The sequence below is a fragment of the Ptychodera flava genome, chromosome 17 (genome assembly GCF_041260155.1).
Source record: "Ptychodera flava strain L36383 chromosome 17, AS_Pfla_20210202, whole genome shotgun sequence".
Lineage (NCBI taxonomy): Eukaryota > Metazoa > Hemichordata > Enteropneusta > Ptychoderidae > Ptychodera > Ptychodera flava.
This window is the reverse complement of record NC_091944.1, coordinates 37229858-37244414: the sequence shown is the minus strand read 5'-3', so window position 1 is coordinate 37244414 and position 14557 is coordinate 37229858. Positions and strand designations below refer to the sequence as shown.

The 14557-nt window shown below is 37.0% G+C and overlaps 1 protein-coding gene and 1 long non-coding RNA gene across 2 annotated transcripts; one reads left to right on the top strand and one right to left on the bottom strand.

Annotated features, from left to right (window-relative positions):
* Window positions 1-277: 277 nt before the first annotated feature.
* LOC139116237 (uncharacterized) lies at window positions 278-1473 on the top strand. Its single transcript, XR_011548264.1, has 2 exons — window positions 278-908; window positions 1300-1473. It is a non-coding gene; the product is annotated as an uncharacterized lncRNA (long non-coding RNA).
* Window positions 1474-4308: 2835 nt separating this feature from the next.
* LOC139116236 (death effector domain-containing protein-like) lies at window positions 4309-12174 on the bottom strand. Its single transcript, XM_070678820.1, has 3 exons — window positions 11844-12174; window positions 8287-8529; window positions 4309-6844 (listed from the first exon to the last, which is right to left on the bottom strand). The coding sequence occupies exons 1-3, from the start codon at window positions 12124-12126 to the stop codon at window positions 6480-6482; spliced, it is 891 nt and encodes a 296-aa protein (XP_070534921.1). The 5' UTR covers window positions 12127-12174; the 3' UTR covers window positions 4309-6479.
* Window positions 12175-14557: the final 2383 nt, after the last annotated feature.

Sequence of the window (14557 nt, the reverse complement as noted above, 5' to 3'; positions counted from 1 at the left end):
AATCTGTACAGTAATGTTTCCGCTACTACCTCCAAGCAGAGTAGTGGCTGTGCTCCAAGCTATTCTAGTATTCATCCCATCAATATAGTACATGTATACGGTACGTACAATGCACTGCAGCTTACAGTCTGTCCCATCGATGCCGCTGACAAAATCTCGCCTTCTGATAACATGGGTCGAGGTAAAAGGCTTTTGTCCATGTTTTCAGCGTTAGAGTTATATTGCCGAGCACAAATTTGAGGTTTAGGATTACACTCCATCCCGAGTCGCTGGTCGCTGTACGAAAATTCAAAGCGCCGCTTCACCAACGTCCAACACGTCCTGTGTATCAGCTGCGAGCAGCCGACATGTTTACACTCTCCGGTCACGGTTCATCAAGGTCAGTTCGCGCATTGATATTGATTCTTCGTGCTGAAAGAATTTTTACTCTCTTTTTAGTCTTTCTATGATAAAAATAACCATTTTCATTAAACTAATAAATTAAATGCTATATTAAGTATGAAATATAACGGATTGGTGCAGATGTAGAGTCAATTCCAGCATTTAAAAACGGGACTACATTATCAATCGCGTAATGATTTATAGATCGCACTTCCGTTATCGTCATGAGGCTTGATCGGCGCGAAGTTAGATTTTAGTACCATCGGCCAGTGTCGGCTGCGTACTTGTGAGCAGGGAGTTTTCTAGTGGACAATTTCGTGATCTTTCTATGGAATCGCCAGCCAAATGATATCACATAGTTGCAAAAACGTGTATACAGTACCAGGGACAGGCGGAGTTCTAAATTTGTGAACGCGAGCGGCAGTAAAGATGCCGACTATATTTTCTGAGTACGGTATTTACACACAGCACGGTGAGACCTGCAACCGGACCGGGAATCGTCCAGCGTCTGCGAGCCGTTCAGAAATGTAAGTCAATGTACCGTTCGTCTGTACATCGATCGCTATAATTATGTTCTGTAATCGTTGTATTGCAATCTTTACCTAAGATAAATTTTCGTTGAGTACTGATTCATACTGAATTCACTTTCGTTTCACAGTTACTTACAGTAAGTGCTGAGATTTTTGCAGATTGTCGCCGTCGTGTATGTAAACAACATACGGCGAGTTGTCCGCTGTCGGACATTTTAATCATTATTAATTTAATTTCGATCATGAATATTTATGCATTTTCTGCTTCAATTTTTCAACTTGATTTTGTCTCATTTTCAAATAATTATCGATTTCTTTCATGAAATTTACAATGTTTGGTCAAACGGTAAAGACTTACACTCTTCCCTGAACGATTTATATTTTTCAGAATCCATTGCTGGTACACTAAAGGGACAAGAAATTCAGAGAACAGAAAGCCAAATCGCAAATGTTACATGAAACTTCTCAAGTCAAAAGAAAATCTTGACATGATGATCATGACACTTATGTGGCATGAAATGAACATGGCATATAAAATAAATTGTACCACAATTGAATTTAACCTTTTTCTCTCTGTCATCTTTTTGTTTATAATAACTTTATTTGCGCTGACCATTGTTTCTCGTGAAACTGGTATTTCAGAGTTTAGTTGGATAAATAATATTTATTATTGGCGGACTGTGGACAGCACAAGATGTGTTTTATCCAACTAAACTCTGAAATACCAGTTTCACGAGAAACAATGGTCAGCGCAAATAAAATAATTTGCTGTATGGAGTTTGCGGCAAATTTTCAGTAACATTCAAATTAATTTGCCGCAAGTTTGCTGCAAGGATTGTGCTGCAAATTTGCTGCAAAGAGTTTGCAGCAACGTTGCGGCAGGGAGTTTGCTGCATATTTGCAGCAAGTTCACAAGAAACCTAATTTGCATCTGAAAAATGAACCACCCGCATATTTGCGGCAAATAGTTTGCTGCAAATTTACTGCAAAGCTTGCGGCAAATTTGGCAGTAACAGTTTGCGGGAGGCCTAAAATTTCGGTAAGGGTGGGTACACCTGTACATGAAATACTGAATGGGTAGGTGCTGCGGGTTTGGAGTTTGTCAGTAAATGCACACACAAAACAAAGTCCCGAAGTAGCGAATCCAGCCATTTTCAAACCACACTGTTTGTCAGTGGGGTAAGCAATATTCGCAAAAATCACATTTCCAGGCTAATAGACTATGTTTTACGAAATCACACGTCCTTATTACAAAATAAAACGATCTTTGTCTTTAAATCAATGCGCCAGTAAACAGGTCCAGCAGCTAGTTATGTCATCAAGTCTGTAATGTTAAGGGTCATAACAAATGTGAGAAATCTAAAACATTAAAAATGTTGTTTTTTATCAATTTTATTACCAAAAGCGCATGAAAATCTCTGATACTTTGAATTAGCCATCCTGCATATTTGTAACATTCATCAAAATAGTCCACAATGCAGGATTGGTGTACATTCCAAAACTACATATATGAAAGACCCCTAAAATCAATTAGTTAAAGGGGGGTTAGAAATTTCCGAAAACTATCTAACCGCTGCTCCGTTTGGCTCCATTTTTCTGAATCGGAACCTTGGAATTAGTCTGAATATCTCTACCAAATATCAATGCAGTCTGTTCAGCGGTTTTTGACTTTTTGTCGTTTACGGAAAATGGACACTGTCCACCACCGGTTGAAGCTAACCCTATATCACAACTTCCAGATGTGATAATGACCTATGGTCATTATGTTAAAAAATACCGCCAATGGCGCTTGGACATAATGACCGCCTAGTATTATCGGCATTTATCAACAACCACACTCACTGTGAATTAGACAGACCACGAAGTCAATGAGCAACATATAGCTGAAAGACTATTTTTCACATTGCGATTTTAAGCTCATTTTTATGAGAAAAGAGACATGTATATGTATATGGAGAAAAAGCAGAAGACATATTTGTAAATTGTTTGTTTACGTGACAATCATATATGCATCTCTTGAAATTTTGTGGTTATAAGGTATAACAGTAGTGTAAGAATAATGAGGTAGATAAGTAAGTTAGTAAAGCTAAGTTGACAGTAATTAAGATTACAAAATTATACACTAAGCTGGGGAAATCTGATTGAAATAAATGTTGAAAAGTAGCAAAGTCATGGTCATCTTTTGTCTAATACCTTGTGTAAGTTCATGAACTTTACATAAATCTTGCTATAGATTTGTTGCTAATGGGCAATAACTGTGTTTCAGATCATTTGAGAGCAATCTATCCATGACAGGTTTAAATTGTAATATACTTCTATTTAAAGGAGAGAAACTTCTCAAATAATTTTTTCCCTGTAATTTGCTGTGAGAACACATGGACAGATGCTCAGGACTCTATGCTGGTGCTACCTTGATAACTAACCTACAACTTGTAACGTCATTGTCTAACCTGTTCACCCCAATTTCCTGTAGACAGGTCCACACTCTCCATTGATAACAATGGGTTTGGGCCATACCATTGTAGTGAAAGACTGTAACATGTGAGGTTGTGGATACTTAATCTCTGGAATGTCAAAGTCTGTATATTGACTCAAGGATGTTTACTTAACAAATGCCTAGGGTCATCTCAAAAGTGAGAATCTAAACTATGAAATATGTTTTTTTAATGCTTTTGATGCCCAAAAGACCATAGAAATCTCTTATACTTCGAATCAGCCATCCTGCATATTTCTAACATTCATCAAACCTCATTTCTGTTCAACAACTCATAAAACAGTCCACAATGCAGGATTGGTGTACATTCCAAAACTACATATATGAAAGACCCCTAAAATCAATTAGATAAAAAAGGGGGGTTAGAAATTTCCCAAAACTATCTAACCGGCGCTCCGTTTGGCTCCATTTTTCGAATTGGAACCTTGGAACCAGTCTATGTATCGGTATCAAATATCAACGCAGTCTGTTCAGCAGTTTTTGACTTTTTGTCGTTTACGGAAATGGACGACATCAAACACCGGTTGAAACCACCTCTATATCACAACTTCCAGTTGTGATACAAGGAAGAAAAGACATAACAACATCCTAAATACCATTTAATAACATGGTGAATCATAATCTGGGTGAGGTATATCATGTGTAGACTAGTGGTTTGTTTTTTTGTTTGTTTTTTTTGGGGGGGGGGAGAGAGAGACAGATCACCTGAGTTACAACAAAATGCTACTCCATAAGGAGAAACCACTTGGCAGTTTCCAGTGAAGGAGCAGGAACAACCAATGGACAAAACTGACATGAAAATAAACAAAAATCATTTGCATGCACAGTAAAGTTTCATATTCTGCTGGCATTCATCAGGAGAATATGAAATGTTAACAATCGCAACGGAAGATTGAGACTTAATTGAGTGCAGCCTTATTTATTGCCAAGTTGAAAGTTTTTACAAAATTTTACTGAATACCAAAAACTTGAATACCAAATACAGATACAGGGGTGAACAAATCCAGTGGTCTCAAGATTGGCATTACTTATATTTTGCATACGCCTTCAGTTGCCATCCAGTTAGTACTCAGGACCAGGTGACAGTTAATGCATGTGATCAAACTACAAAGGACAACAAAGAGCAGGCTGGAAATGCTGTGAGTGTATCATACTACTGGTCTTCAGACCTTAACACTCAATGGATTTATTCACCCTTGCCAGATGATTTCAAATGACCAATACATTTACCTGTGGATGCACTCTGAGTGACTGCTTTCTCTGTTCAGTCATTGCTATCTGTTTCTACACTATTTACATGGGTTGTGCTATCCCTGTATCTGATCAAGCAGCAAAATATCTCTCTTACATATCAAACATCAAACAAAAACAAACATATAAAAAAAAAACATGTCACAAAGAAATAACATTGAGAAATCTGTTTCTAATTAGCTGTAATTGAACAGATTTCCTCCTTAGTTTGGTATCAAAAGGCATTTCAATCAAAGAATGTTGCATTTCAGTGCCTGTACACAACTCAATCATTTTGTAGAGTTGAAGTCAATTTTCGGTTTAACGGGAGGCATGAATGATGTGCAGCACATTGTACTCTTTCATAACATATCTCCAAGTTCTGTAACCAGGTACACTTGTTTCTTGTATCTCTAATAAAAACTATTGAATGTGAACCCTTGCAAAACAATGTCAAAATAATGTCTGTTGATTTCGTCAAACTCACCAGATATAAACTAAACACTAGTAAACACTAGCTTGTAATGTTCACAAAACACTATACCTGTAGAAAAGCTAGATTCTGACTTGAGTTGCTACATGTTGTATATATCTTGGGGCAAGATATTGACTTCACACCATATACTCTGGCACAGAAGAACAATGTGTACCAGTTTTGAATTAAAAGTAGCTATTTTAACCCCCTAGTGAAATGTTGAATGGTGGTAGCATACTACTGCAGGACAGTAAACACTCTTTGTAATTATGATGGGTGTTTTATGCACAGTTCTTTAATATGTAAACTTGAAATACATGAACATTAATCCTGTCAGTCTAGACATTCTGGTACCATACCTGAATAACCTTGACACTAAAATGTGAAGGTTTCAGGACTGAGTGGCTTAAAATGTTTGGATAGAAAAATTGTTAGCTGGTAAGCATAGCAGACTGATTTTATGTAATAAATGTGTGTGGATGCACATTATTATAAATACAGTTATATCAGACAATAGCTTCAAAGGACAGTTCACCTTCATGACGACGAGACTTCATATTTTGGATCAACTTCTCTGGAGATCTTTTCTGATGAAAATATTGTCACTACATTCATTACTTCCCAGTAATTGATCATAGGCCATGATAAGTGTCTATTTTACTGAATTGAAGTGCCATTTAATGTGTTTTTCACCATAAAACATGGCAAAGTGGCTATTGTGATATTTAAATACCATGTTTGATTTGAGAATTTTTCTTTGTAATTTCTACAACATGAAACAGACAGAATACAGTGTTTTTTTTGCTTACTAGAACACTTGAAATATGGGTTTGCTTTGGGGTGAACCCCTCCATTGACTCCCTATCCTGTCAGTCTGATATACAATACTTTCATAAAGTCAAACCATTTATTAACTTGTCAGTGTTTTTTGATCAAGCAATCCTGTGTACAAGGCTGACAAATTTCCCTGTTGCATTTCAACTTTAATTGTGATTTTTACAACAAGCTTTTACTTTCCTTAACACAGTGCAAAAAAAGGTTGAGCAAAACGTATGGATATTACACTAAGTAAAGTAAAACAACTACAGAGATGGTATTTTGAGACTGCAAATGTTTCAGTCACAAATAAACATATTAATCAGCCAGACCAAACAGTCGGATACAAAATCATTGTTTAAGAATGTTAAACCTGTCAAACTACCATATTGTAGAATATGAGCAACAAGTGAAGTGTGTGGTTCCCTATACTTACACCAGAAAATATATACTTTGTAGGGTCAGTTGTTCATTGGAAAGTAACACAGACTGTCTCCTTGGTCTTATTTTTGAACCACATCATCAAAATCCAGACCAAGATCACTGCATCAGTTTACTGTGTCAGATTTTTCAGTAATTTAAGTCTGCCCGCCTCATAGTCGTCCTCATCTACATTGACAAGCAGTTTTATGGCTTCATGTCCAACAGCTTGCTTTAATGATTCAGTTATAAAGACACCCTTTAAGGCTTCAAGAAGTGATCCGTTGATATAGTCCCGCCAAAAGGCATCCAGATATGTCAACTCAGAAAACTTGATGTCACAAATTATTGATCCAAGATCTCGAGATTTCAGTATTGTACTAGCCTGTGTGAATTTCTCAAACTGCCTCTCGATCCGTTCAGCTTTGTTACTGAATATGTTACCTTGAAGGGCATTGTCGTGGTGGCAGTACTCCGCTCGCACTCGTAATCGGATGTCTGAAATGGACAAAAGTGAAAAAGGTAATGCTGATCTTGCCTTCTTAACAACTCTTTCATACTAATTGCACAAATCTAGAAATATCGAGTAAACTTTAAAATGTTGAAAATGTTTTTTTTCTTGCTGCATGTGTCAGAGCTTCCATTAGGATTTTCAAACCTGCGTAAAATGTATCAAAAATGCATACAAGTACGTGTAAGTACATATACAATAGCTGTATATGTGATATCGAAAACTAGTTGAAAAGTCAATGAATAAAGTGTTCAATAAACATCAGCATTGAAAATGTTTTTTCTTTGACGAGTTGTACAATTTCTAATATTGTTCTGTTCTATTCTCTGTCGGCGGAATCGTTACTTTTTTCTGTCTACTACTTCCGACGATGTCTTTGCTGAACTCTATCATTGCTGCTCTTAAGTCAAATTTGCCAAGTCTTCACCCTTCCATGGTTATCACTATCAGATTATTTATGACATCTTCCCTCGGACAACTACTTTTTGATGTTTAATCATATTTTGGGTACTGAACCCACATTCACATGGGACAGATGAAGACTGGAATCATAATAGCCAACTTTGCAATATTTGGAAAGAGTACATGATACTCATGGTAAAGAAGTCTGCAGACCGCCATAAAACTATTATTTCTAAGTCAGCTGGCATTAGCTTAAATTTGTTAATATTCACTGGGGAGATCCTCAGGGTATACAGGTACGCATTGGGCGCAACAGAACAAAGAACATGTTTTTAGAAATAACGACGAACTCGATTGAACATTTTCATTGGTACAGCCTTGAAGGAAACGATTGATGCAACATAATTGACACAATGTAGGACAAAATATTGTAAAATTCTGAACATTTTTTATCAGCAAACATTTTAATTTTTGGTCCTGGATAAACTACGCACTGGAGGGAAACCACCTGTGCTCATCTCTTTGTCACGGAGACTGCGTTTTTTTCAATGTGTATTGGATTACGCAGGCGTCAATTAATTTGCATACTGCAGAGTAATTATGCATGAAATAAGTAGAATTTGCGTTAACGGAAGCTCTGATGTGTGGTTTCAAACATGCTTGACATGCAAGTCATCTGGTAGTTGATGGTTGTAGACATACACCTTCAAGATTTATGTCAGTGCCATGTCCAGTGCAGTTTCTGCATCTATTACATGGTCTACTATATAGTTTATAAATTTGCAGGATTCTAGGGATTTCAATGTTTTTGATATGCATGACACTACATGCATACAGGGAAATACATGCAGTTTTCAGACCATTCAAGGCTTTCATCACAACACTGAATATGGTCCTGTAGATTCTGAAAGTTTACAACTCAGTAAAGTAGATAACTGTGTGTCAGATGCCCAACACACTGTGTCTTTTACATATGACTGTACATTCACTGTGGATGAGATACCAGTGAGTCCTGATCACAACTTACCACACGTGAATTTTTCTTTCTCTTTTGTTTCTTCATTTTGCTGTACTTTGACTTCTTTTGTAGATTTCCTTCTCTTTTTCTGTGGTGGTTCTTGAATGCGTTTAGCTACATCTGCTTTTTCTTTTCCTTTCACACATTTGCCTTTTTGCCTCTGAATTAACACATTATTTTCAGGTTCTACATCTTCCTGTTTAGTAATACATGCTGTATCATCTAAGTACTTGTCTACAGGATCAGGACAAACTGTATGAGAGAAATCACAGTAAAACTTCAGTGCATTTGTGCAAATCATGATTATGGCTTGTCTTGCATCATTACATGTATGGCTGTTAACACAGAATAGTCCAGTATAAAATGAATAATATGGACTGTCCAACAGGCATTCAAGCATGGATGTGGCATGGAATAGATGCAACTATCAGTTTCCCACACAGTGTTGACACCTCACTGTTGATCAATATAACTTAAGTAATTCTGTGAAAATTTCAGTACAATATTTTACCAATTTCATGAATTTTTCTGCATTTTTTTTTTCATAATTTTGGACCAAATGGACATCACAATTAATTTTCTACAGATTTTTATCAAAATTCTAGCAAAAATTACATAAAATTTGCCTGGGGTATATCTTATACAGGTGACAAAAATTGACTTCGGTGCTCAAAGGGTTAAATCTAATGACTCTATATGATGTGAAAGTGACATCCATGTCCACACTCCTTGCTACACAATAAACACTCACAACTCTACCTTGTAATGTCCAAACCTATCAAAAAAAAAACATGCCAGTTCTACATACACAGCATTTCTCTCTCTCTCTCTCTCTCTCTCTCTCTCTCTCTCTCTCTCTCTCTCTCTCTCTCTCTCTCTCTCTCCCCCAGACTGCAATTTTGCATCATTTGTCACAAATTTTGACCAGCAAAACAGTCATGGCAGATACTTTATGAACCTATCTGTTCTACCTGTAATGTATTTCTTGAAGAGTATCATTTTCATGAAAATCAAACAAAAGAAATAGTTCTCAAACAGTAATGAATACAAGATTATCACAGACTCAGTCACATACAAATGGAGACACAAATTCACATTTGGCTGCTATCTGAGTAATACAGATGAAAATGATTTATCCTCTCTTGTCAGTTTTAACATGATAACAATAAGTCTGTTGCTGATACCTACAGGCAAGTACAGCTGCATGTACTGTGTGGTAAAATTGTGACTAAAGTGATGCATTTCACACTTCTCATGAAACAATTATCATGATCAAATATCCCCCATTTTGGATATAGATATGAAATGTAGAAAACTACTTTATTCACAGAGCACTAACACGACACTTTCATAATATCATGCAAATTTTTAGGATATTAAACCCATAATAATAAATATCTAGAGGTATTGGGACACAAGTATCCCATCTTATTGAAGAACTCAGTGCAACAACGCCTACAGGATTGCATGGAATTAATGCACAGAAAAAATGGTGTAACACTATGAAAATGCTGCCCTGCACAAACTGCAGTTTTATACCTTGTATTCAAGTCTATGTTGCATCCAGCCACACATAAATGTACAACCAATGGTGGATGGTAGCAACACATAGACCTCCATGCAGAGCTACTTTATACATGTTACTATATTGCCATCCTCAGTCAACTAGAGATGAACATGTGACCATGAAGATAACGAGGGGTTTTCTGGCAGACAAGTGTGATCAAAATTACATTCTTTTAACATTGTGTAAAATAAATTATCGTTGATGACACAGTCCCCACTTGTTAATGGGTGCTTTGATTACAGGTCCTCAGAGAGGATAGAGTCCTCTTCATTAGGGCTGTGATAAAAAATACTTTTGAATAAATTCGCTTGATACATGTCTGAGTTGTAGTTCAGGACATGAAAAAATCGTAATAAAATGGCCACATGGTGGCCATAATGGATCGAATCACAAAACAAATCATGTGCATATGTAGGACATACGGTAGGTTCAATGTCCTTGTACCAACTTTGATTAAAATTGGTTGAAATATGACTGAGTTATGGCTTTGTACATGAAAAAATCATAACAAAATGGCCGCACAGCAGCCATATTGGATCGTATCACAAACAAATTAACATGCATATGTATGACATTGGTCAATCTCCTTGTACCAACTTTGAATAAATTTGCTTGATACATGTCTGAGTTATGGTTCTGGACATGAAAAAACGTAATAAAATGGCCACACGGCGGCCATATTGGATTGTATCACAAAACAAGTCAATGTGCATGTGTATGACATAGGTTGATGTCCTTGTACCAACTTTGAATAAAATTGGTTGAGATATGCCTGAGTTATGGCTCTGTACATGAAAAAATCGTAACAAAATGGCCGCACGGCGGCCATATTGGATTGTATCACAAAAAAATTGATGTGCATAGCTATGACATTGGTCAATGTCCTTGAACCAACTTTGAATAAAATCTGTAGAAACATGCCTGAGTTATGGCTCTGTACATGAAAAAATCGTAATAAAATGGCCGCCTGCTTTATCATACTGTCTATGACTTGTTCTCTACTCCTGCTAGCTACCTTGATGTTGAGAACATATTTTCTCAACCATTTTTCCGTGAGCCACCAACAGTTCCTGCTCGAATTTGAACTTTTGACCTCCAATGTATTCAATGCATTTTATGTGAGAGGGCAAACGTTGCAGAAACCGTCAACAGTTCATGGGAAGGTTGAAAATACATGTTCTTATTGTCAAGGTTGTTAGCAGGGTAGAGAATGAGTGTAGACAGTCAAGTAAAAGTTGATTTATTCAAAGACTAGTATATTTCATTATTTTGCAAGCTAAATCAGCGACGCCGATCAGCGTCGTAGTAAACTATCGATAAAAAATATGGATTGCTCGCAGCGGTTCTGTGGCGATGACTCTTGACCCGAGTGTGATGGATACACCACAGCACCATTGCGTATTCACAGCTAGGTCAGTTATAGCTGTGGTAACAAGTCTGGTTTATCATTGAAGTCTTTTGTTTATTTGTGAGTTTTTGTTAACGATCAAATTAACTCTTACCATGCCAAGATGTAATATTTATACGTCGCAAACATTACTCCAAGAAATGTTCCTTTACCACCATGGTCACTGGAAGATGCGAAACCGGGGGGCGACATAGCCCTGCGTACGCAGCGCTAGGGGCGACCGTGCCTTTGGCTATATATAACGAATATGGTTGCGCATCCTCGTGTGACGTTCTCAGCATACACATATTACGTCTCAGAAATAGTACCTGAATGATTATGAGCTTGTTTCAACAAGCAAAGACTTTCAGAAAGGACCAAAAGACTTCGTTGACAAAGCCAAGTTTTCGAGTTAAAAACAACCGATTTAGTTAACTATTTCTTTCGTTAGCAATAGCAAGAGCGGTCTTGTTCCATGACGCGGTCGAACCGGTCGTCAACAGCAGATGTTTCCTTTCATGAATTAAAGGGCGACGTTACATTCATAAAAAATGTAATTCCGTGAACACTTTTCTATTAATGTTTTGAGATGGATAAAGTGTCTAAACTTGCCTGTTTTTCTCCTTTTTAACGTTAAATATGGGATTAAATCGTGTCTTGAAGTTATCCTCAACAGTTCCAAAATCTGTTTGAAATTCGACGCATCGCAGAGTCCATTCTTTTCCAGGGCAAGGAATAAACCGAAACCATCAAGGATTTTAGCTTTTTCAGATTCTGAAAGAGCCCTTGGATAGAAACTTCGGATGATTTCCAAATCTCTTTGAGTAAGCTGATCCGCTACAATTCGAAATACGTCGTGTAGGGAGTGAAGTCCCTTCTGCCCAGTGTCCGCCATCTTGGTATCCCAGCTTCGTACTTCCTCTTGTCATTGCGCAGGCGCTCGCCGCACTGGTGACGACCAACAACCAGTCAAGCCCAGCAATAACTCCCAGACAGTGCCGGAGTATCCACATTCCGCTCCGCTCGCTGACGTTCCCTCAGTGATTCGAGGTGCATCATGTGTTTTGTGCAGTTCCAGATCTCTAGCCCATTCTCACAACAGTACCAAAGTCTACTTGTGTGCAGATTATGAGGCAAAGTTTAAATTTTTTTAAATGTAGTATAAGGGAGTTGTCATTAGTTACGACCGGGGGAGGGGGTTGGTTGAAAGAATAGCTCCAAGGTTTTGAGTGCCCAAAGTGCGAATTTTCAATGACACCTCACCCCCTTACCGACTCAATTTTTTTTTATGATCCCCTCCCCCTGCCATAATGACACATACATATACGCACACACTAAACCACATGTGTGTGAATGTGTATATGTGTCTGCGTGTGTGTATACGTGTGTGTATATCTGTATGCATGCATGCATGATGTATGTGTGTTAGTCAAAAAAGGCTATTAGACCTGACAGATGATACAAATCAGTTGAGCACTAAAAATCTGTGCAAATCTTATGGAACTATTCCAAAATTATATTATCAACGACTGATAAATTTGTCTCTTAAATGACTGCTGTAAATTATTCAATTTCATATAAGGTCAAGCCTACAGAATGCAGGGGCAACTTCAGGGTGGTGGGAGGTGTATATATTCAACAAATTTTGCCATTTTCCTGATTATGCATATTTTCTCTGATTAACGTAAACAGAATCCCTGAGTTTTGGCTGGACACCTGAAGTATGCTACCCTACCCAACACTTTTCTACAATTAATTTAAAACATGCCTGTAAGATTGCACTTTCAGAGTGTATGAGTAAAAATGTGTGTTACTGATCATACAATAAAGAGAAATGATATATCTATCGTGAGAGCAAAGAAATACTGTTGTTTTGGTAATACCCTGAATGCCAAATTAAGGTGGAGCTGCACGTTGCCAACAGTTTTTTTCAAAGGAATATTTCTCATCTAAGATAATAACAAGTACACTCCCTCTTACTATATATACTTTCAAAAAGCAGCTAATGTAACGTTTACTATGCTCGCAATAGTTTATTTGATGGATGTAAATTTGGGGTAAAAAACCTCAATTTGGTATTAATGATAAAAATTAATTTAAATCACAAACTTGACACTATTTTCTGAAATGTTATATTTCACTTAAAAGAAGTGTATATGTGATAAAAAAAAGCAGTATTTTATATTGCATTGTCTATCCTCATTCTATAATGGCATGGATTGAAAGGCTGACACTCAAAAAAGTGATTAAAAACATGATTAGCAAAATTAAAATGCATCCTATTTAAAATTCAAGAATTTTACTGCCAAAGAAAATATTTGTTTTGTTATATAGCATTTAAAGAATATATTTGAAATTTCAGAGATGAGAGTAATTCTTTGGAAATCTTGAAATTGGAAAAGAGAAGTTCAGAAAAAGGGTGATTTGCATACATTTGCATGAATTAACACTTCTTTATCACAAATCTAGGACTGCTTGACAAGCTAAAAGGTGAACTCAACCAATATTACAATCTTGGCTTACCAAATTAATTAAAATTGCGTGAGTATCTGCAAAAAAGTGAGTTTTCAGCTAACTCTGCTGTGTTGGGTGCAGCGCCCCCTTCACATTACAGCAAGTTTTACTTCACTGCCAAGTTTTGTTTATATTTTCAGCTTTTACATACAATAGTTAATACGTTTCCTGTGACCACAATAGTAGTGAAGGGACTGTGCTCTGCTTGTGGCAGAATAGGCAAGAAATTGAACAGATTTTTGTTCATTTTAAATTTCCATTTTCAAAATCTTGCCATGCTATTAGAAAAACAGAGAATTTTTTGTCAAAGTGGAGTGAATCCCTTTTTCGTACTTTTAGTGGGTGCATGTTGTATTTGTAAAGATTCAAATGTGTACATGCACCATTTACGCTATTTATTGTATAGTCATATGGAGGCGGCCATATTTGGGTGAGGCACCCATTTATTATTTGTTTTACTGAAACCTCCCCAGGCAGTCCGATTCAGAGGATAATTATACTTGAGTAAACATTTCTGAGTAAGAACATTTCGATGAACTAATTGTAAAAAATAATGAAAATAATGCCAAAAGTTGCAGCCTGTGTGCCTTTAATTCAAGATCTTACAGGTAGTATGATCACATTCAACAACAATCACATTGTTGAAAGATGACATGGTAGCTGGGTTCACACTAGCTGCACTACTAACAGTAGCTTGAGGTTTTGCCTGGGCATCTGGTTTTGCCATCCGACCTAAATACCCAGGCAAAACATCGAGCTACTGTACTGCAGCTAGGTTCACACTTAACAAAAGTGATAGACAGGGGAAAAGT

Excerpts from the sequence above, each read along its gene's own strand:
- LOC139116236 (XM_070678820.1), bottom strand. The coding sequence starts at position 12,126 with ATGGCGGACACTGGGCAGAAGGGACTTCACTCCCTACACGACGTATTT. Across the intron at positions 8,530-11,843 it reads GTTAAAAAGGAGAAAAACAG|TTTGTCCTGATCCTGTAGAC; the intron begins GCAAGTTTAGAC and ends TCTCTCATACAG. Across the intron at positions 6,845-8,286 it reads GAAAGAAAAATTCACGTGTG|ACATCCGATTACGAGTGCGA; the intron begins GTAAGTTGTGAT and ends TGTCCATTTCAG.